At 38.1% G+C, this 24,218-nt stretch overlaps 2 protein-coding genes across 2 annotated transcripts in view; one reads left to right on the top strand and one right to left on the bottom strand.

The window, feature by feature from the left end:
• LOC127008466 (uncharacterized) overlaps positions 1–24,218 on the bottom strand; it is a 44,988-nt gene that overhangs the window by 19,195 nt on the left and 1,575 nt on the right. Inside the window, exon 2 of the mRNA XM_050880612.1 lies at positions 18,000–18,822. Coding sequence (XP_050736569.1) covers positions 18,000–18,822 — 823 coding nt within the window. The remainder of the gene's footprint in view (positions 1–17,999; positions 18,823–24,218) is intronic.
• LOC127008261 (uncharacterized) overlaps positions 12,768–24,218 on the top strand; it is a 29,064-nt gene continuing 17,613 nt past the window's right edge. Inside the window, exon 1 of the mRNA XM_050880033.1 lies at positions 12,768–13,628. The gene's annotated coding sequence lies outside the window, so the exon portion shown is untranslated. The remainder of the gene's footprint in view (positions 13,629–24,218) is intronic.

Genomic DNA, 24,218 nt, shown 5'->3' on the forward strand with positions numbered 1-24,218 from the left:
TTGTTATTACTGTTATTATTTATTATTGTACTTTATTTCTATACCAAAACGAGACCGGGAGTGAAATAACGAAAATAGGAATAGTGAATGAAAGTTTAGTTAATATTACGATCGGAAAAAAACATATTACTGAGTTTTGATAGTGAAAAAGAGTTGTAATACGATATTTTAACTGTTGTCCGTATTATATTTGTGAAAGTTTATTATATGATCAGTGATATAACGAAAAAATATACGTTCGATGAGGAAAATACACATAAGGAGTGAAAATATGAGAGAGAGAGAGAGAGAGAGAGAGAGAGAGAGAGAGAGCACACCACTTCCGCCGTATCAAGACACACCTGTAGTCGTTGGCAGGTACACGCGATGCTAATCAATACACACACACACACACACACACACACACACACACACACACACACACACACACACACACACACACACACACACACACACACACACACACACACACACAAGCACGCACACACGAGTTAAATAAATTATGTTGAAGACCTTTTCTGGGAGTTTGTTTTTTTATATATTTTTTGTTGTTTTTCCTTTGTTAAATATCTATTAGTGTCGCTCCTCCTCCTCCTCCTCCTCCTCCTCCTCCTCCTCCTCCTTTTTTCTTCCTCTCTTCTTCTTCCTCCTCGTCTTTCTCTTCTCTTCTTCCTTCTCTTCTTGCGTTTTTTATATATTTTTTGTTGTTTTTCCTTTGTTGAATATCTATTAGTGTCGCTCCTCCTCCTCCTCCTCCTCCTTCTCCTCCTCCTCCTTTTTACTTCCTCTCTTCTTCTTCCTCCTCGTCTTTCTCTTCTCTTCTTCCTTCTCTTCTTGCGTCTTTTCCTCCTTTCCAAAGCGTGCAATTACAAGGAAAGACAAACACACACACACACACACACACACACACACACACACACACACACACACACACACACACACACACACACACACACACACACACACACACACACACACACACACACACACACACACACACACACACACACACACACACACACACACACACACACACACACACACACACACAAAGGTCAACGCGCTCTTAATAATTGAGAGGGAGAAGAAGAAGAAGAAGGCGCATGTTTTTTTTTCTTTTTTTTATCTTTTTTTTCTTTTTGCCTTTTATGGACACACGCACACACGGCTACTTTGTTTTTTGTTTTTTTTCATTTTTCTTCTTTTTAACGATGCGCTATTTTCTTATTTTCTTTATTTTTTTCAAGGTCAAATTCTCTTACACTCATTTTTTTCACTCTTCTCTCGCATTTTCTCCTCATTCTCTTCTCTTCTTGTTCCTCCTCCTCCTCCTCCTCCTCCTCCTCCTCCTCCTCTTGTCCACATACTCTCATATTCAAACTCTCTCTCTCTCTCTCTCTCTCTCTCTCTCTCTCTCTCTCTCTCTCTCTCTCTCTCTCTCTCTCTCTCTCTCTCTCTCTCTCTCTCTCATTTTCTCCTCATTCTTTTCTCTTCTTGTTCCTCCTCCTCCTCCTCCTCCTCCTCCTCTTGTCCACATACTCTCATATTCAAACTCTCTCTCTCTCTCTCTCTCTCTCTCTCTCTCTCTCTCTCTCTCTCTCTCTCTCTCTCTCCATTCTGGCGTGTCATCGGGAAGTGGGTGGCGGTTCGCGTGGCGTCCGCAAGATGGCACCACACGCTCACTGACTCACCTCACGCATCGACCGTAACGTTAGACAGGTGCTCTCGGGCGGTAAGGAGCCGGGGGTATTTATTTCCTTTCGCCGCTAGCCATGAGAGAGGCGATAGAGGGAAGGAAGGAAGGGAGAAGAAGGAACTTAAAAGACGTACTGTTCTAGGGTCGCTTTCCTTCCTTCCTTCCTTCCTTCCTCTTTCCTTTCACCGATATCTAGGAGAGAGGCGATAGAGGGAAGGAAGGAAGGGAGAAGAAGGAACTTAAAAGACGTACTGTTCTAGGCTCACTTTCTTTCTTTCCTTCCTTCCTTCCGTCCTTCCTTCTTCCTTTTACCTCTAGCTGGGAAAGGCGATGGAAGGAAGGAAGGAAGAAGAAGGAAGGAAGGAAGAGGGAAGAAGGAACGCAAAGGAAAACTGTGCTTGCCTCTCTCTCTTTCCTTCCTTCCTTCCTTCCTTCCTTTCACCGCTAGCAATGAGAGAGGTGATAGACGGAGGGAAGAAGAGAGAAGAAGAGGAAAAGAGAGGAAGAAGGAAGGAAAGGGAAAAGGGAGAAGAATGAGAACAAATAACTGTTTTTTTTTATTTTGTTTGTTTGTTGGTTTGTTGGTGTTTGTCAAGATAATATTCCTTCTCTTTGTTGGTGTTGAGAATTAGTAATTAACGCAAACGCATGACTGGGTATTATGAAGCATTATTATTTGTGTTATTACCAACATTATCAAGTGCTATTTCTTTCCTCTACTTCTTTTTCTCGTTACTATTATTACTAACACAAACAATATTGCTTCCTTTTCTCCATCATATTTTTTTCTCTTTCGCTCTTTTTCATAAGCTCTGTCCTTTTGCCTCTCCTCCTCCTTTTCCTCTTTAATTCCCAGCACCAATAAAGAGGAAGGATATATTATTGTCAATCTAAGCTCCACCAACATAACAAAAACTAAGAAAAAAGTACTGTTATGGGTTCTCTTCCTTTCCTTCCTTCCTCCTCTTCTTTCCTTCCTTCCTTTTCTTTATTCTTTATTTTCTTTATTTCTGTATTTTTTTTCTTTTCTCTCACTATTGTTATTACCAGTACGAACAGTTTTGCTTTATTTTTTTTCTTTTTCCCTCTTTCTTTCTCCTTTATCCGCGCTGTTCTTTTGCCTCTCCTCGTCTTCCTCTTTAATTCCCAGCACCAACAAAGAGGAAGGAATATATCATTGTCAACGTAAGTTCCACCAACATAACAAAAACTAAGAAAAAAGTACTGTTATGGGTTCTCTTCCTCCCTTCTTTCCTCCTCTTCTTTCCTTCCTTCCTTTTCTTTATTCTTTATTTTCTTTATTTCTGTATTTTTTTTCTTCTCTCTCACTATTGTTATTACCAGTATGAACAGTTTTGCTTTATTCTCTCCTTTTCCCTCTTTTTCTCTCTTTTATCCACCCTGTTCTTTTGCCTCTCCTCATCTTCCTCTTTAATTCCCAGCACCAACAAAGAGGAAGGAATATATCATTGTCAACGTAAGTTCCACCAACATAACAAAAACTAAGAAAAAAGTACTGTTATGGGTTCTCTTCCTCCCTTCTTTCCTCCTCTTCTTTCCTTCCTTCCTTTTCTTTATTCTTTATTTTCTTTATTTCTGTATTTTTTTTCTTCTCTCACTATTGTTATTACCAGTATGAACAGTTTTGCTTTATTCTCTCCTTTTCCCTCTTTTTCTCTCTTTTATCCACCCTGTTCTTTTGCCTCTCCTCATCTTCCTCTTTAATTCCCAGCACCAACAAAGAGGAAGGAATATATCATTGTCAACGTAAGTTCCACCAACATAACAAAAACTAAGAAAAAAGTACTGTTATGGGTTCTCTTCCTTCCTTCTTTCCTCCTCTTCTTTCCTTCCTTCCTTTTCTTTATTCTTTATTTTCTTTATTTCTGTATTTTTTTTCTTCTCTCTCACTATTGTTATTACCAGTATGAACAGTTTTGCTTTATTCTCTCCTTTTCCCTCTTTTTCTCTCTTTTATCCACCCTGTTCTTTTGCCTCTCCTCCTTTTCCTCTTTAATTCCCAGCACCAACAAAAGAGGAAGGATATATCATTGTCAACGTAAGCTCCACCAACATAACAAAAAACTAAAAAAAAATACTGTTATGGGTTCTCTTCCTTCCTTCCTTCCTCCTCTTCTTTCCTTCCTTCCTTTTCTTGATTATGCGACGGGGACAACGAGAACTCTGAATATTTTTCAAGTGAACTAAAACAACACAAAAAAATAAAATAAAAATATATTGTTCTAAGTTCTCGTCTTGTCCTTCCTCCCTTTCCTTCCTTTCTTTACGGCGCGATGAGAACAACAAAAATGGTAGCAAAGAACAGGAACATATTTTACGTGAACTCGGAAAAGCAAAAAAATAAAATAAAAAATACCGCTCTGGGCTCTTGTTTTCTTCCCTCCTTCTTTCTCTTCCTTCCCTCCTTCCTTCTCTTCCCTTCCTCCTTCCTTCTCTTCCCTTCTCCTCTTTATGGCGCGATGAGGACAAGGAAAAATGATCGCAAGGGAGGAGCGTGAAAATAGCAAAGAACGAATATATTTTACGTGAACTCGGAAAAGCAAAAAAAAAAAAATAAAAACACTTCTCTGGGGTCTTCATTCCTTCCCTCCTTCCTTCTCTTCCCTTCTTCTCTTTATGGCGCGATCAAGACAAGGAAAAATGATCGCGGGGGGGCGTGAAAATACTCCCCCCTTAGACGCGTCCTTTGTGCCCCGACGCCCCGAGGAGGAACAGGAAGAAAACGATGGCGCGAGTATTTTGTGTACGACGCTCTCTCTCTCTCTCTCTCTCTCTCTCTCTCTCTCTCGGTAAGGAAGGAGAATGAGGAATAAATAGTGGGAAGTGGATAGGAAGAAAGAAGAAAGGGAAGGGAAGGGAAGAGAAGAAAAAGAGGGGAAAGGAGAGGAGAATAGGTAAAGAAAAGTTAAAGAAGAGAAAAGGGGAAGACTAGGAAAAGAGAACAAGAGTTAAGGGTTGGAAAGGAGTAGAAGAGAGAAGAGAGAGGAAGAGAAAGAAAGGGAACAGAAGGAAAGATAAAGAGGGGAAAGGAGAGAAGAACAGGTAAGAATGAGTGTTAGAAGAGAGAAGAGGAGAAGAAGAAAGGAAGAAAGGGGTAGAGGAGGAAAGGATAAATGAGGGGAAGGAGTAGAAAGATTGATGGGGATCGAAGAGAGAGAGAGAGAGAGAGAGAGAGAGAGAGAGAATAAAAGGGGGATTGAAGAGGAGATGGAAAGAAAAACGGGCAATACGGAATAACGAATGGAAGGAAAGAGGAAAGAAGGGAAAGGAAGAAAGAAAGGAAGAGGAGAAAAATAAAGAGCAAAGAAGAGAGAGGGGAAGAAGAGGAAGGTTATAGAAAGTAAAGAAGAATAGAGAGAGGGAGATGGGAATAAGAGAAAACAATACAGAACAACGAACAGTAAGATAGAAGAGAAAAAAGGATAATGAAGAGAGCAAGAGAAAAAGAGGAGGAAAACAGCGAAGAGAAAGAGAAAGAGGGGAAAGGGAGAGGGAGGGGAAGAAGAGGAAGATTAGAGAAAGGAAAGAAGGATAGAGAGAGGGAATGAGAATAAGGATAGAAGAGAAGAAAAGATAATAAAGAGAGCAAGTGAAAGAGGAGGAAAACAGCGAAGAGAAAGAGAAAGAGGGGGGAGGGAGAGGGAGGGGATAGGCCGACAACACAACTTCAGCCGCGCAAACACAGTCTCGTCAGGTGAAACAAGAGCGCGTGAGAGCAAACAGAACACGCTCGGGCTTCTCAAACACCCGAGGAAGTGGAGGGAGGAGTTCCGAGATTCGCGCGCCGCAGTAAACACCCGCGCGCGCTGCTGTGTACCGGGAACTGCATCAGGAATAGTATGCACCTCCACCAGGCCTCTCTCCTTTTCCCCTCTCTCTTCTTTTCCCATTTTCCTCTTTTTCTTTCCCCTTTCTCGTTTTTTTCCGTGTCATCTGCTTTCCCTTCCATCTGCTCTTCTATCTCCCTTTTTTCTCTCTCCTCTTCCCCTCTCTCTTTTTTTCCCATTTTCCTCTTTTTCTTTCAACTTTCTCGTTATTCCGTATCATTCGTCTTCCTTTCCATCTCCTCTTTGCTCTCCCTTTTTTTTCTCTCCTCTTCCCCTCTCTCTTCTCTGCCCATTTTCCCATTTTCCTCTTTCTCTCTCTTTCCCCTTTCTCGTTATTCCTTTTCGTTTTCCTTTCCATCTCTTCGATCTCCCTTTTTTTCTCCTCCTTTATCCTCTCTTTCTATCTTTCTCTCCTTTCCCTCTTTTCTATCCTTGCCCTTATCTCTCTTCCCTGTTGCTCTTTTTATCAACTCTCCTCACTTTCCCCTTTACTTCTTTCATTCTCTTTTAACAAAAACTAAACTAAACAACAACTTCTTGATCCCGAGTCGAACATTTTCTTCTTTTCGATTTTTTTTTATTGCTTGAACGAAAACAAAACTACACAAAAAATTATTGATCTTTAGTCGAACATTTTTCTTCTTTTCATTTTTTTTATTGCTTGAACAAAAACTAAACTAGACAAAAACCTCTTGATCTCCAGTCGAACATTTTCTTCCTTTCGTATATATATATTTTTTTTTTATTGCTTGAACGAAAAATATACAACACAAAAACTTCATCTCTAGTCGAACGTTTTCTTCTTTACGTTTTTTTTTTTTTTATGGCTTGAACAAAAACTATACTACACAAAAACGTCTTGATCTCTAGTCGAACGTTTTTTCTTTCCGTTTTTTTTGTTTTTGTTTTATTGCTTGAACGAAAAATAAACAACACAAAAACTTCATCTCTAGTCGAACGTTTTTCTTCTTTACGTTTTTTTCATATTTTTCCTGCATAACGTCTTGATCTCTAGTCGAACGTTTTTTTCTTTCCGTTTTTTTTTTTTTTTATTGCTTGAACGAAAAATAAACAACACAAAAACTTCATTTCTAGTCGAACGTTTTTCTTCTTTACGTTTTTTTTCTTCATATTTTTCCTGCATATGTGAAAAAAAAATGTAAGGGTAGTACCACAAGTATATATAAGTATGTGTAAATAGTATAGCAGGTCTGCGTGTTCTAGACTAAAGTAGTTAGGTCCCATCATACATTATTTTGCTCTAGTAAATACTTCTCCGAGATATATATAAAAAATGGAAGCCAAAAGAGGGAAGTAGAAAGAGCTATAACTACATGCTTACAATACATACGAGGACAAGGGATAACAGTAGTAATAATAGTAGTAGCAATAGTAATGGTAATAGTAATAGTTCTAATAGCAACAGCAGCAGCAGCAAATAGCAATAGCAATCAACAACAGGGAATACAAAACTACTACAGAGGTACATCGGGGTTTTAGGAGGTAAGGAAGCGCTAGGGGGTTGTAGATAGCTAATGGATTGTCCCAACATCAGTAAGTCATGCACACACACGCACACACACACACGGACAGACAGGAGGCAGGCGTTCCAGTGGGCTATAAAGTTTACTCACATCGTTAGAGTATTTGTTTTCTCAATAGATAGAGTCAGTGTCATTATCATAGTCATTTTCGTAAGAGAGAAGAGAGAGGGACCTGCAATTTGAGATAAAAAAAGGAGAGATACAGAGATCGAGGTCAGGGTGAGGGAAATAATAATAATGATGATGATAATAATAATAATAGTAGTAATAGTGATAATGATGATAATGATAATAGTAATAATGAGTAATGGTTGTGATAATCAGAAAAATATATATATAGTAAGATAATTATTTGTTTATTATAATTATTCATTTTTTCTTTTTTTTTGGTTAGTTATAATTACATTTTCCTCTTATTCCTTTCATTCTTTTTTTATTCATTTACGTTATTTACTTTTTTAGATGCAATACACTGGAAAAAAGCAGAAAATAAAAGGAAACATATATCGGAGTCAATGAATGTGTGAGTGAATCATTTAGTGAGTGAGTGAGTGTGAGTGAGTTAGTGAGTGAGTGAAGGGTGGGTAATAAAGGGGGGGGGGGGGTGCCACAACAAAAATAGTAAAAAAAATAATAAGCTGTTAAAAAAAGATGATTAAATAGACAGGTTAGTTAGAATGTACATCAGCCACATATCATATTAGTATTTTTTTTATGGGAACAGTGAGTGATATCTTTCCCGTGTGCATTTGAAACAGAGAGATAAATAAACAAAGATAAATAGATAAATGAAAAAAAAAACAGAAAGGGTTACAGAGAGATATAATTATGGACGTAGACTCAGAAACACACATAGACACATACACACACATATACACGAGAAGGAGGGAGAAAAAACAAATGATGTGATTGTGTTTTGTTTACATGTCATACACAATTACTATTTAGAGGAAGGTGATGTTTTTTTTTTATGAGTGTGCTTACGAGTGAAAAAAAAAATATTAAAAGTCACGCATTAAAAGTAAATAAATGAAGAAATATATATAAATGGTGATGTTTTTTTATGTGTGTGTTTACGAGTGAAAAAAAACATTATTAAAAGTCACGCATTAAAAGTAAATAAATGAAGAAATATATATAAATGGTGATGTTTTTTTTTTATGAGTGTGCTTACGAGTGAAAAAAAAAACATTATTAAAAGTCACACATCAAAAGTAAATAAATGAAGAAATATATATAAATGATGATGTTTTTTTTTATATGTGTGTTTACGAGTGAAAAAAAACCATTCATAAAAGTCACCCATTAAGTAAATAAATGAAGAAATAAATATGATAAATAAAAATAAATAACATAAAGACAACCGGTTACTTCATACGGAAAATAAAATAACTATCATGTTTTTTTTGTGTGTGTGAAGCCGAGTCATAATCCTTAACTATAAACGAAATAAATCAATAAAAAAAGCTATTACAATGTTTTAAAGCAACTTATATTTACTTTTTTTCTTAAGGGGGATGTTACGTGAATAGAAATAATAATAATAAAAAGCGAAAAGTAAGGAAAAAAGTTAAATTATTACATACACACTTTTTTTTTAGGTTGTTTCTGGTGGTGTTGTTTTCTTATCCGTTTAAAAAAATGTTTGTTTGTTTTTGACGCGAGTAGAAAAAGTTGAAAAATGCAAAAAGGAACAAAAACAGTCAAATTATTACATGCACACTTTTTTTGTTTGTTGTTGTTTCTGGTGGTGTTGTTTTCTTATCCGTTTAAAAAAAAATTTTGTTTTTGAAGCGAGTAGAAAAAGTTAAAAAAATGCAAAAAGGAACGAAAACAATCAAATTATTACATACACACTTTTTTTAGGTTTTTGCTGTTGTTGTTTTCTTATCCTTTAAAAATTTTTGTTTGTTTGTTTTTGACGCGAGTAGAAAAAGTTAAAAAAATGCAAAGATGAGCGAAAACAGTCAAATTATTACATACACACTGCTTTTATATTGTCGTTGATATTGTTTCTTTTCGAGTATTTTTCTGGGAAGTATTTTGTTTTCTTTTTCTTTGGTGGCGGGACTCAGGTATGCTTTGTGTGGGCGGCGGCGCTCGTTAACCTCACCTGGCCACGCCTAGACACACCTGGCACTCCCCGACACACCTGACTCTCATTTTAGTTAAGTCTATTTTAAAGTTTGTTTCTTTTTTCTTTTTTTTTGTCTTGATTTTGTCTTAGCAGCAAAAGGAGACCAACTGACCAGGCGCTAAGATTGAATAGGTAATTAACTAACGGATAAACGAGCTGCAAGAATAAACAAATAAATAAAGGTATAGGATAGGAAAACAAGATGAAGAAAAAAGAAAGAAATAGACAAACAAAAATAGAGAAATGTTAAAAAGGGAGGAAAAATAGAAAAGAAAAGCACAGAAAAATGATAAAAAGAAATACAAACACAAATAGAAAAAGGATAAATATAAAATTGTTACTCTTAAAATTTGGTGACCCTGGGTAGAATAATTATCAGCCATCTGCGAGTTTTATTATTATTATTATTATTATTATTATTATTATTATTATTATTATTATTATTATTATTATTATTATTATTATTATTATTATTATTATTATTATTATTATTATATTACGCCTCACGCTGAAAAATGTTTAATAATGCTCAAAAAGGATAAAACAGTTGCATAAGTTTTTATCTCCCTATCACAAAAAAAATATATATATAAAAGATTTCTGTATACTGTAATATCTAATCAGAGGGTCGAAACGTAACTAGACTGTGATAAAAAATAAATTCCCTTAATATTTTAACTTATTTTCAATTTCGTTTTATATTTAGGATTCTTTTTTTTTTTACTAATTACATTACTATAGATTATTTTTTCCCTTTTCCTATGAGAGAAAAAACTAGGAACATTAAACCATGTCTATGTATCCAATAATTTATGATCTCTCCAACCTAAAGATTAAGAAATAGAAAAAAAAGAAAATATGGCATAACAAACATCATTATTCTTCTTTCAGTTCCCACATCAATTATTTCTAAAGGTCAGAGAGGGGGTCAATCGGGTTCTAATGCGTGTTTCTTTAGGTTTATGGTACAGAGGAAGGGTCAAACTAACACCAGGGTCATAAAACTACTCCAGGATATGCCCAAAACTCCTACGAAAGCCTTGGCAAATATGTGAACTTGGGCGTCTAAATGTTTTAAAATACGACACCAAAAACGAAGGAGAGTAGTTATGTTATATATCTATGCCCAAAACTCCTACGAAAGCCTTGGCAAAAAATGTGAACTTGGGCGACTAAATGTTTTAAAAGACGACACCAAAAACAAAGGAGAGTAGTTACGTTATCAAAAACTGTACCATCATATCCTTCCTTACATGTGATCATAATAACACTCGCGATTTATCAGACGCAAGATTAAAAAAACAAAAACGCAAAATAAAGTTATGTCATCAAAAGTGTATCGTCATCATCCTTCCTTACAAAATTATCATCAGTTTGGTCTCCTTTTGCGCAGCGCTTAGGCTATGCTCTCATTAACCCACTCATTTACTCATTAACTAATCTCGTACTATTTTTTTTTCCTCGGTAATGAGTGCCAGGGTTTCAGAGAGGCCGGTCTGGAAGCAGCGAATTGGGGGAAACGAAGCGATAGGAGGAGGAAGAAGAGAGAGGAGAGGAGGAGGAGGAGGAGGAGGAGGAGGGATAAGGCCAAATTTTGAGGCTTTCTACCAATTATATATTTTTAACCATGCGTGCAAAATTTCGTGCCAAAGATAGATAGATAGATGGATAGACAGAGAGATAAAATAGATAGAGATATAAAGAGAGAAGTTAAAGATATAGAAAGACAGAAAAAACAAAACAGGGAGAAGGAGAAATAGAAAAATAAGGGTAAAGAGAGAGGAGAGAGGAAAATTACGAGGGAAAAGAAGATAGAAAGTAGAAATAGAAAAAGGGTAGAGAGACTGAACGAAGAACGAAGAAAACGAACGAAGGGACAGAAGATAGAAAAGTAGAAATGAAAAAAAAAGTAAAAATGGGAGAAGATGGAAATAACGAAGGAATTGATTTTTTAGGAATAGATTAAGAACAAATTAGGATAGATAGATAGATAAACAGAAAGAGAGAGAGAGAAAGATAACAGATGAAGAAAGACAGAAAGAAAAAACAAGAGGAAAGATAAAGAATAGAAAAAAACAGAAAAGGACACAGAGAAATAGGAAAAAAAGGATAACAAGAGAGGAAACAGCGGAAACAATGAAGGAGGGAAGGAATATAGATCTTTTTTAGCCTAATCATAATCATCATAACCATTAAATTAACCAAGATCTCAAAACCGCACAAACCATACCTGCTCGTAATTACTGTGATGGGGCTATTTTTACCCCGCCTTCCTAGCCTTTCTAATCTCTGCTCCCCCTCTTTCGCTGGTGTATGCAAGAACCAGAATAGTTAACACTGTGAAAACAAACGAAACAGATGCATATAGCTATTCATGGTGGAGTGCAGAAGCGTTAAAATAAAAGAAATAAAGTGTTGTGGACATACGATGATTTATTTTGTGGTGTGATTCAGCCTTCAGGGTAGGTTCATTTTGGTTGGCCGAGGTTAGGAAAAGCTACTTCAGACAGGTTAGGTTATGTTAGGTTAGCCATTTTAGATTAGTTTAGGTGAGGAGAGTTTAGGTTTGATACTTATGTGATAAAGTGCACCAAACCAACAGTGTAGAGGCAATATTAGGCTTTATAGAACGTGATGACCTTCAGATAAAGAAAGAAAGGTTAGGTTAGGTTAAGCTAGGATGAGTTTAGATTAGTTTAGGTGAGGAGAGTTTAGGTTTGATACTTATGTGATAAAGTGGACCAAACCAACAGTGTAGAGGCAATATTAGGCTTTATAGAACGTGGTGACTATGAGATAAAGAAAGAAAGGTTAGGTTAGGTTAGGTTAGCCATTTTAGATTAGTTTACGTTAGGAGAATTTAGGTTTGATACTATGTGATAAAGTGCACCAGCCCAACAGTGTAGAGGCAATATTAGGCTTTATAGAACGTGGTGACCTTGAGATAAAGAAAGAAAGGTTAGGTTAGGTTAGGTTAGGATGAGTTTAGATTAGTTTACATTAGGAGAGTTTAGGCTCGATACTTATGTGATAAAGTGCATCAAACCAACAGTGTAGAGGCAATATTAGGCTTTATAGAACGTGATGACCTTGAGATAAAGAAAGAAAGGCTAGGTTAGGTTAGGTAAGGATGAGTTTAGATTAGTTTACATTAGGAGAGTTCAGGTTTGATACTTGTGTGATAAAGTGCACCAAACCAACCGAGCAGAGACCATATTAGGCTTTATGAAACGTGATAACTATGAAATAAAGGAAGAATATAGCATGTACACTCATCTGAAAGGTTGGAATGGGGGTAAATCAATATGTGTCGCGTGTAAATATGGCAAAAATGTGTCTCATCAATCATTTAATACCAGACAAGAGGATTTGAGCAATGGATGAACCTCTCCGATTTCTCTGACATACCCAAGCCAGTGAAAATTAAATATACGTAAAGGAATAATTTAGTTAGTCCTTAGAAGTGTTTTAAATATCGAAAGAATGAAAGAAAAGTTAGAATAGTTAATGAAAGAATAGTTAAATGAAATATACGTAGAGGAATACTTTAGTTAGTCCTTGGAAATACTTTAAATATCGAGAGAATGAAAAAAGGTTAGAATAGTTAATGAAAGAAAGAATATTTAATCATTATATAGTTCCTCTGATATATCCAAGCCAATGAAATACACGTAGAGGAATACTTTAGTTAGTCCTTGGAAATACTTTAAATATCGAGAGAATGAAACAAAAATAGTATAGTTAATTAAAGAAAGGATACTTAATCATTATAATTAATCTGCAATATCCAATCCAATGAAATACACGTAGAGGAATACTTTAGTTAGTCCTTGGAAGTACTTTAAATATCGAAAGAATGAAACAAAAATAGTATAGTTAATGAAAGAAAAGATACTTAATCATTATAATTCCTCTGATTTATCCAAGCCAATGAAATACACGTAGAGGAATACTTTAGTTGATCCTTGGAAGTATATAATTTAAATATCGAAAAAAATAAAATAAAAAGTTAGAATAGTTAGTGAATGGGAAAATACTTAACACTTGGAATTACTTTAGTGTGAGATAAATACACACACAAGAAAATGCATGTTCAAAAGAATGAAAGCCATATTTTTAGACATTCATCAGAAATAGTTAGAGACAATATTGATTTGTTTTAAGTGGAAGCCAGGGCCATTTAATCAATATACTGCAATAATACGAACTAAATTGATCAAATGCGTTATACTGACTGAAAAACGCAATAAATTAACAGTGCCATGAAAAAAAAGTGAATATTCAAAAGTGTTATGCACCCAAAATCAGTATGAAGTGAAAACATGTTATTAGGCAAAGTCGAATCCAAGGCCACCAGGCGAACGATTCAGTGGGCGGGAGTGTCAACATTGCAAGGAACGGAGGTGAGCTTTTTCTTATTTTGGTGTTTTAAGCTGTTTTAATGGTATTCCTTAGCTTAATTTTGTCTTCCAATCCCCAACAGCCACAGACCTCAGCCACAGACATCTACACAGACAGACAGACAGACACTCCTCACACAAGATAAGCTTTTCTCTCTTTTTAGTGTTTTAAGCTGTTTTAGTGTTGTTCCTAAGCTTACTTCTGTGTTTCTAGCTTTGCCACAGCCACTGACTTTACCCACAGACACCTACACAGACAGACAAACACTCACCCTTCAGCCAAATGTTCTAGAGACTCGTGAATGAACCGTCTGTCTCCCCCCCCCCCCCCTCTCTCTCTCTCTCTCTCCTTCAAATGTTACTCTAGAACGTGAATGTTTCTTAAATGTTAACCTATAAAAAAGATCAAATAATGAAAGCTAACCTAAACAGTAGCTTAATGTGTTGGCTGCTGGGGGGGGGGCGGGGGAGCCGAGTGTGCAGGGGAGGGAAGTGAATCAAGTGTAATTGTTATTTATTTATTTATTTATTTTTAGTGTTGATGTGATGTGGTGACAAGTGAGTGTGTATTTGTGTCTAATATCCCCTCCCCTCTCCTGAAATGTTGACTTCGATCTTTCAAATGGTAGCCTATGATATAAATGCCAACTTATAGAATTTCAATGTTAACTTATTTGACTGTTAACCAGATCTTTCAAATGGTAGCCTATGATTTAAATGCCAACTTATAGAATTTAAATGTTAACTTATTTGCCGGTTAACCAGATCTTTTAAATGGTAGCCTATGATTTAAATGCCAACTTATAGAATTTAAATGTTTACTTATTTGACTGTTAACCAGATCTTTCAAATGGTAGCCTATGATATAAATGCCAACTTATAGAATTTAAATGTTAACTTATTTGACTGTTAACCAATCTTTCAAATGGTAGCCTATGATTTAAATGCCAACTTATAGAATTTAAATGTTAACTTATTTGACTGTTAACCAGATCTTTCAAATGGTAGCCTATGATTTAAATGCCAACTTATAGAATTTCAATGTAACTTATTGACGGTTAACCAGATCTTTCAAATGGTAGCCTATGATTTAAATGCCAACTTATAGAATTTAAATGTTAACTTATTTGACTGTTAACCAATCTTTCAAATGGTAGCCTATGATTTAAATGCCAACTTATAGAATTTAAATGTTAACTTATTTGACTGTTAACCAATCTTTCAAATGGTAGCCTATGATATAAATGCCAACTTATAGAATTTAAATGTTAACTTATTTGACTGTTAACCAGATCTTTTAAATGGTAGCCTATGATTTAAATGCCAACTTATAGAATTTAAATGTTAACTTATTTGACTGTTAACCAGATCTTTTAAATGGTAGCTTAAGAACAGATCAAATATTGGCACCTCAACTAAATAATAGCCTAATACCCCTTGAAATGTTATCTTAGATCCTTCAAACTCAATAATAGTCCATCTGTATATCTCCCAGTCTCTAATACTCCTTTTTCATATTATTATAAACCCTTCAAATAGTAGCCTAGCACCCCTATGATCATTAATGTACATATAATTACACCCTAACACTACCATTACTTCTTCCATGTTATTAAAACTGGAAATAGAAAAATAATGCCCATATGAAGGGAATATTAAGCTAGCCTACTAATCAATCTTATTTTTGTTTTCCTTCTCTGCTCCACAAGTCATAGGGAAACATTATTATTATTACTCTTGCTATTATTAACTTGTGGCAGTTATAATAAGCATACTATTTACTGAGAATATTAATAGCTATACCCCCATTGCTTCCTGAAGAAGGGTGAGGCTTATAACCAGGGTTGAATATATATAACTTGATTTAGCCAACACTCCTAAAGTTACCGCGTGTTTGTGTGTGTGTATATATTTTTTTTCACAAGTCCCCCTTCCAATACCAAGAGAAGATAAACCCTACCATAAACTCTACAAAGGGCTCCTCAATCCCTTCCCCCCTCTTTGCCAATCCTCTGTTTCCCCTTTAGTCCTTTCCCCCTTCTCTATTGATCCCTTGTTTCCCTCACCAGTCTTTCACCTTTTCTCTCCCTTTTCATATTCCTTCATCTCTCCCCTCACCCTTAAAACGCCACCCCTTCCACTAAGTAATTCCTCTCCTACACCTTTTTTCACCCCCCTCCCTTTTCTTTCCCCTCCCCTTCCATATCCCTTCATCTCTCCCCTTCACTTATAGATCTCCACCCCCTTCACTAAGTTATGCCTCTCCTTCATCCCTCTTACACACCCATCCGCCCTTTCCTTCCCCTTCCCTTTCCTATACCCCATTTTCCCCGCACTGCCTCGTTCTTCCCTTCCCCCTTCCCTCTTCTCCATTCCCCTCACACTACCCGTTCTCCCTTTCCCCAACTAAGCTTCCCTAATCCCCACATCTACCCACCCCTTTCCCTTTTCCCTGTTTCCTGTTTTCTTGTTTTATTCTTTCCTCTCAATCGTTCCCATTCTCCTTCTCCCATCTTCCACCTGCCCATTCTCCTTTCCTTCTTTTATTCTTCTTTCCACTTCCTCCTTTCAATCATTCCTCTATTCTTGATTTTATTCTGTTTCATTATATTCTGCCTCTTCACTTTTATATCCTAGTCTTCTCTCCACGTCTTCCTCCTTGTCTTCTCTCCTCTTCCTCCTCTTCACCTGCCCAGTGTTAATCACCCCACTCCCCCTCCCTCCCAACACCTCTACCTGTGTCTTTCTCCTCTGTGACCCCAAGATGACGCAACACTTTGTCATGCGACCGAATCAAAGGTGTGTTGAATGATACATGATAATGATAGTAATGATAATGATGATGATAATAATGATATGATGATAATAAGGTTATGATAACAGTAATAGAGAATCATGGGTATCCTTTCAGCTTTACATCTAACTTACTAATTATCAAGGAGTTAGAATTATAGAGGAATAAATGAAAATTATGAAAATGAAAAATGAAAAAATAACAACATATATTGGATTCATTAGTTTTTTGTTAGGAATTTTGATTTAATGTGCATTTAGAAGTGTAGAAACTGAAATTAAAGTCATTTATTATGGTTAATGTGCAAAAAGGGGGAAAGTAAAAAAAAAAAGACTAGCTAAGGGTGTACAATACACACACACACACACACACACACACACACACACACACACACACACACACACACACACACACTCATACAGATGTTACTGAGCTGGTTTAATTTGGAGAAGGATTAAAAACATGTAGTATTGTTGTTTGTAGTAATAGTAGTAGAAGTAGTAGTAGCAGTGGTAGTAGTAGTAGTAGTAGTAGTAGTTGTAATAGTAGGAGGAGAAGAAGTGTAGGCATTCATTATATTGGACAAGTTTATCAATATCTCTTTCTTGCGTATCCTAATAGAGCTTTTATGTTCATCTCTCTCCTAACCTATAACAAATTGAAGAAAAAAGAAACAGATTATAGAAAAAAATGTTAAGGGATTTATACTGAAATTATTAGTATTAGTATTATTTACATGACTTTTAAGTGGTTTTCAGAGTTCATTAAGCTAAAAATAGATAATTATTCATGAAGTTAATGTCTAAAAGCAACAATTATTATGAGCATGAAAAACAAATGTACTGCTGTTGATGTTATTGTTGTTTACGGTAAATCAGGGGGGAGGGGGGCAGGGGGGGAGTAAAAAAGGGGGGAGGGGGTAGGAGAGGGGTAAGGGGAGGCGTCGGTAAACAACTAGACAAACAACCAAACAAACAAACAAACTAACAATGAAACAGTGACGGCTGCTTGTAAACATGAGGGAGGAAGATGTTAAAGTGTTCACGCACGCACGCACACACACACACACACACACACACACACACACACACACACACACACACACACACACACACACACACACACACACACACATTGAACACTTATAATGGTAGTAAAAACATCGAACACACACATAAAAATTTGAGTATTTGACAAAAAAAAGAATCTTAGGATATGAATTTTTTTAAAAAGAGGACATGGAAGAGAGAGAGAGAGAGAGAGAGAGAGAGAGACGGCGATGGAAACACACCCTACACACAAAAAAGGGAGAGAAGAAGAAGGAGAAAAAAGGAAAAAGGGAGACAATGATTAGTACAAAAAAATAATTCAAAACGGATGACATTGACACACACACACACACACACACACACACACACACACACACACAACTCCCTTCCACACATACCCTCCAAACCAATCCCCCACAACCACCCACACCCACACACCAACCACACCCATACTCATCCATCCCACCCCACCACCTTCACCCAACCCAGCCCAACCCACAAACACACACACACACCAACACACACACTCACCCTTTATCATCCGGCTCGCCTCGTAGCTTGCTCATGCCGTGGTTAATCGTCTTGCCAATGGATCGAAGGGAGTAGTTGGACGCCTCCTTCGATGCCTTCGCCGAGCTCACCTCCTGCGCCTTATCGTCCTCCTCGTCCGGCCCACGCATCCCCGCATAGGTCACCATGATGTACAGGATCGACACGAAGAACAGGCCCCAGGGAACCACTATCGCGTACACCAGGTCCCTCTTCACCTGGGGGATGTCCAGACCGTTGAGGACCAGGGTGGGCATCTTCTTGGAGTAGTAGCAAGGGTAGATTCGCCCCGGGGTACTGTAGTTCAGGTGGAAGGTCGTGCAGTTGACAGATGGAGGATATCCGCAGCCCTTGACGTTCGGGTACAGCCTGGCTTCATACACATCCCACTCCTCGGCGTCAATCAGCTCAGGCGAAGTGAAGTTCCTCCCCTTTTGCAAGCCTTCTGGATCATCCTTATAGTGGACGTAGATGTGGGAGCACTCGAAGAAATCCATGGTGCACCCCTCACGGCAGGATGACCATGAGCAGTTGCTAGCGCCGGTGAGGAACTCCGACATTATGGTGATGCACATCCGAGGCTCCGTATCGAACTCGGCGAAGAGGGTGGAGAAGGCCGGGTCGATGATGAAGGGGACGAGGAAGAGGAAGGCGAAGGAGCTGAAGCAGGCGACGAGGGTGAAGAAGGCGGTGAGGTGGAAGCGGAGGCAGGTTCGGCATCGGTTCTTTTTGATGGGCAGAGCCTCCAACGCCCCCTTGTCGCTGCTTGGGGAATCAATCTTGGCGGTTCTCCGGGCGACGGGTTACGAGAAGGAGGGTTTTTTGGGTTTGGGTTGTTGGGGTTTGCTTTGGTTAGGTTAGGTTGGGGTTGTTGTTGTTGTTGTTGATAGTATCGTTCTTGTTGTTCTTGTTTCGAGTTGTTTGTGTTGCTTGGCTTTTTTGAGCTGTGGAGTTCTGTTGCGTTGAGCTGTGTTTGGAAGTGTTGTTTTTTTCCTTCTTTTTACTTGTTTCTTCTATTCTTTTCTTCTATTTCTTCTATTATTTTGTCCAATATTATCTGCTTCTATCGTTTTCTCTTCTAATTCTTATTTTTCTGCTTCTTCTTTTATATTTTCTCTTCTACTTTCTCTTATTTCTTTTACCTTTTTCTTATTCTTTCTTGAGCGTCAAAACTATGTGTGTTGCGAGTGAGTGTTGCGTCGTGGTCTCTCTTCACTGTGTTGCTGTTTATCTAGGAACTATCTGAGTGTTGTCTTGTTTTTGGGAGAGCTGCACAACAGTAACAACAAGACGAAGAAAGGGAGAAAGAAGAGAAAGGAAGGAATGAGGAAGAAAGAAATAACCTCCAAGGGAATCAGAGTGGGTACAAGATCGATTTAAAAAAGTTCCAAGAAGAGTCTCAGAAAAGTGGAATGAAACTTGAGAGAAAGGGAAAAAAGAAGACGAGCTGGGTTGACAATATCGAAACTTGGGAATATAAAGGAAACAATCTGAGGAGGGGAGTTTGCAAAGGGGGATCGATGGAAGGGTCAAGCAATATTCACTTTTTTCCTAAGATTGAGAGAGAAAAACGGAAGGGGGATTTGAGAGCTTGAAAGGGATTGACCAAGAGGGAATATAGACGAAGAACCAGGCCCTCTTTTTTTTTGTTTGGATAAAGTGATAAAGGGAAAAGGGGATCACGGAGGACTGAAAGGGAGGGTTATAAGTGGATTTAGGAGGAGAATTGGATCTGATACCTTGTTTTATCTTTTGAATTAAAATTATGAACCCTCTCTCGTTTGGGTTAAATGGATCTGATGTTTTTTTTTCTTTGTTTTTTATTCGTGCTGGCTAAGTGGATGTGTAAGAGGATCAGGAGGTGCTGGGAAAGGGGTTCGGATCCTTCTTAGTGTCTTTACGATGGTGTTGAATCCTGTTATAAGGGAAAGGGAGATGTGATAGTCGAGTCGGTGTGTGTTTATGTTAGAATCGAGTGGTGATGTATAGAATTGGATCCTTTGAAGTGGCCTGAAGTACAATTGGATCCTCTATAAGTGGGATCCAGTCTTATTGAATCTATATTTTTTTTTTCGTTTTTTTTTCTATTTTTCGTTCAGGCAAAACAGGCGACTTTACGTAATAGAAGATGATTAGAGGGATCAGTAAGGTCTATTATCTATGCCTCTATCATCATGTATGTATGTATGTATGTATGTAAGGATGAGAGAGTGTATGTATCGATTAGCTTGTCTAATCTTGTTTTTTCTTCCTCTTTCCCTTCTCTTCTTATCTTCTTTTTTTCTTATCTTTGTCGTACTTTTTTCCTCCTTTCTATATTTTCCTTTCTTTCGTGTCTTTATCTTTCTTTTCTTTTGTTTTTCTTCCTCTTTCTCTACTTTTCTCTCCTTTCCTTCTTCTTTTTCGTTCCCTTTTCTTTTCTCTAATGTGCCTCTTTTCCTTTTGTATTTGCTCCTTCTCTTCTCTTTATCCTCTTCTTCTTCTCTTCTTTCTTCCCTTTATCTTTACGTTCTCTTCTCTCTTCTAATTCCTTTCTTCCCTCCCTCTTTCACTCTTCTTCTCTCTTCTATCTCTTTTTTTCTTCCGTTCCCTCTTCTTCTTTCCTTATCGTACTTTCTATCTCTTCCTTTCTTTTTCTTCCTTTCTCTTTAATCACCTTCCTCCCCTTCCTCTTTCCTCTACTTCCTCTCTCTTCCTATCTTTCTTTCTCTCTCTCTCTTCCTCTCTTTATCTTCTCTCTTCAATCCCCTTCCTTCCCCTCCTCTTTTTCTCCTCTTCCTCTCTCTTCCTATCGTAGTTTCTCTCTCTTCCTCTCTTTATCTTCCTCTCTCTTCTCTCTTCCTCCCTTCCGTCGAGGCTGGGGTGAGGGGGAGCGGGGGGCGGGGCTCCCTCTACACCCTTACTCTCCCATCCTTCTCAGTCACGTGACCTACAAAAGGAGGGTGGGGGAGAGAATGAGTAATGGAAGGGAGGGGGGAGGGGAGGGGGGGAGAGAATGAGTAATGGAGGGGAGGGGGGGGGGTAAGTGGAGAAGAGGGAAAAATGGATTGAAAAGAAGAGGAGGAGGAGGAGGAAGAGGAGGAGGAGGAGGAGGTGCAGCAAAAATACATGTTTTAAAAAATAATTATCCATTCTTTTCTATAAATAACTACAAATAAAATTAATATATAGAACCCAATGAGAGAGAGAGAGAGAGAGAGAGAGAGAGAGAGAGAGAGAGAGAGAGAGAGAGAGAGAGAGAAACAAAGAAAAAAAAAAAAAGGAAAAAATAAGAAATACAGAGAGAAAGAAAGAATGGGGAAAGAGAAGGAAAGAGAGAAAACAAAGAATGGAAGAAAGAAACAAACAAAGAAAAATTAAAGAAAGAAAAGGAAAAAAAAAAAAAGGACAGGAACACTACCCCTCAACACACCATCCATGATAATCAACACAAAAACACCCCGTTGGCAACACTCTCATGCAACAACACACACACGCAAGTAAACACACCACCCTCACAAGCCACGCCCCTTCATGTGACGTCACCAAGCTAGCCACGCCCCCTTTGCATGACGTCACTGCATAAGCCCCACCCCCTCCATGTGACGTCACCTGATAAGCCCCGCCCACCACCAATAAAATCACCATAACAACCCTTTGCCATCCTCTCTACTATGCATGCTTCGACCCTATGGACACACACACACACACACACACACACACACACACACACACACACACACACACACATTTTTCCGTGGTTTTTTTTTTAATCTTTTTAACGTTTTCCTTCTTTCTTTATTTTCTTTATTTATTTATTTTCTTTTCTTTATTTTCTTTATTTTTTTCACCTGTTGCAATACTATTATGAACCTATTATTTCAACGCCCATCAATTTTCTTTTTTTTATCTTTTTTGTTTGTTTATTTTTAGTAAGTACATCCGGTCGATAAACTATCTATCTATCTATCTATCTGTGTGTGTGTGTGTGTGTGTGTGTGTGTCTGTGTGTGTGCGTACCTGGCTCACCTGTAAATTTAAACCCCATTACCTGTCCTTCCCTTCCTATACCTTCTCCTGTATATGTTATCCCCTCCTTTCCATGACAGAGTACAGCAACGTATATCACCATGCAAACACAGGGAGGAAGGGAGGAAGGAAGGGAGGAAGGGAGAGAGAAGGAGTAATGGGGGTAAGGAGGAGATGGGAGGGAAAGGAAAGGAGAAGGAAGAGGGAAAAATGGAAAGGGGAGGGGAGGAAGAACGGAAGGAGTAAAAAGGGGAATGAGGGAGGAGGAAGGGAGAAGGAAAATAAGGGAGGGAAGGAAGGGTGAGGAAAAGGGGGGGAGAGAAAGGAGAGAGAAAAGGAAAAAAGGAAGAAAGGGAGTAATGAAAGAAGGATTAAAAGGGGGATTAGTAGAAGGAAAGAGAAGAAAGGGGGAAAGAGGAGGAGGAGGGAAGAAAAAAGGAAGAAAAGAAGAAAGAAAGAGAATTAATAGGAGAAGGAGAACGAGGGTGAAGGAAAAGGGAAGGAAAGGGGGAAGGAAAGAAGGAAGAAGAGTAGCAATAAAAGAGGGGGAGAGAGAGGGGAAGAGAAGAGGGAGGGAGGGAGGGAGGGAAAGAAGGAAGAGGAGCAGTAGTAGTAATAAAAGAAGGGGACAGGAAGGAGAGAGAGGGGAAGAGAAGAGGGAGGGAGGGAGGGAGGGAAAGAAGGAAGAAGAGCAGTAGTAGTAATAAAAGAAGGGGACAGGAGGGAGAGAGAGGGGAAGAGACGAGAAGAGGGAGGGAGGGAGGGAGGGAGGGAAGGAAAGAAGGAAGGGAAGCATGGAAGTATCAGCGAGTCAAAACTAAGTTATGTGCATGAGAATTAAGTTTTTATGCAGTAGTAGAAGTAGTAGTAGTAGTAGTAGTAGTAGTAGTAGTAGTAGTAGAGGTGGTGGTGGTAGTAGTAGTAGTAGTAGTAGTAGTAGTAGAAGCACACATTTTTCTCCTCATACCTAACACACACACACACACACACACACACACACACACACACAATATTCATTTTTCCTTAATACGCTCGCAATGAATTTACTACCCTGACAGGTGTTATGCTCTCCTCTCTCTCTCTCTCTCTCTCTCTCTCTCTCTCTCTCTCTCTCTCTCTCTCTCTCTCCATGGTCGCGTCCTTGCTCTCTAATTATCTTAAAATGCAGGTGATTAGATAATGCGCATGACCTCTGTTTGTTTGTTTGCTCTCTCTCTCTCTCTCTCTCTCTCTCTCTCTCTCTCTCTCTCTCTCCATGGTCAAATGCAGGTGATTAGATAATGCGCATGACCTCTGTTTGTTTGTTTGCTCTCTCTCTCTCTCTCTCTCTCTCTCTCTCTCTCTCTCTCTCTCTCTCTCTCTCTCTCTCTCTCTCTCTCTCTCTCTCTCTCTCTCTCTCTCATAAAGCAAGAACAAAGACACGTTCCAATGCGGTACCTTTCTTTTTTTTCTTTTTTTTTTACAATTCGAGAGAAATTCCTTCATTCCTTCCATTCTTCTTCCCTTCCTTCCACCCTTCCTCCCTTCCTTCCATCCTTCCTCCCTTCCTTTCCTCCGTCTTTTTTTTTTTTTTTTTTTTTTTTGCTTTCTTGCTTGTTTACTTTTCCCTCCCTTCTTTCGTTTTTCCTTCCTCCTTCCTTTCCTTCCTTGCTTATTTCCTCTTTTATTTGTCTCTCCTCATTTCTATCCTTTTTTTTTATCTTTCACCTTCCTTCTTTCCTTCCTTCATCTTCCTTCCTTGTCCTTCCTTCCTTGTTTACTCTTGCCGTTCCGTCTTTCCTCACTTCAATCCTTCCTTCCTTCTTTTCCACTTCCTTCTTTTCTTCCTTCCTTCCTTCCTCCCTCCCTCTTCCTTCCCTGCTTGCCCCTTTCATTCACTTTCTCCTCACTTCCATTTTTATTACCCTTCACTTTCCTTCTTTTCCTTATCCTTCCTTCCTTCTCCACTTCCTTCATTCCTTCCACCCTTCCTTCCTTTGTTTAATACTGTCTCTCCTCACTTTTATCCTTCTTATCATCCCTTACTCTTCCTCCCTCCTTCCTTCCTTCCTTCCTTCCTTCCTTCCTTTCTTTAATTAACAGACGGTGAAAATTAAAAAGCACGAAATTAGAATTATCCGCCAATTATATAAGATCAAAAGTCTCTCTTACACACACACACACACACACACACACACACACACACACACACAC

This window comes from Eriocheir sinensis, chromosome 37 (genome assembly GCF_024679095.1).
Source record: "Eriocheir sinensis breed Jianghai 21 chromosome 37, ASM2467909v1, whole genome shotgun sequence".
Taxonomy (NCBI): Eukaryota; Metazoa; Arthropoda; class Malacostraca; order Decapoda; family Varunidae; genus Eriocheir; species Eriocheir sinensis.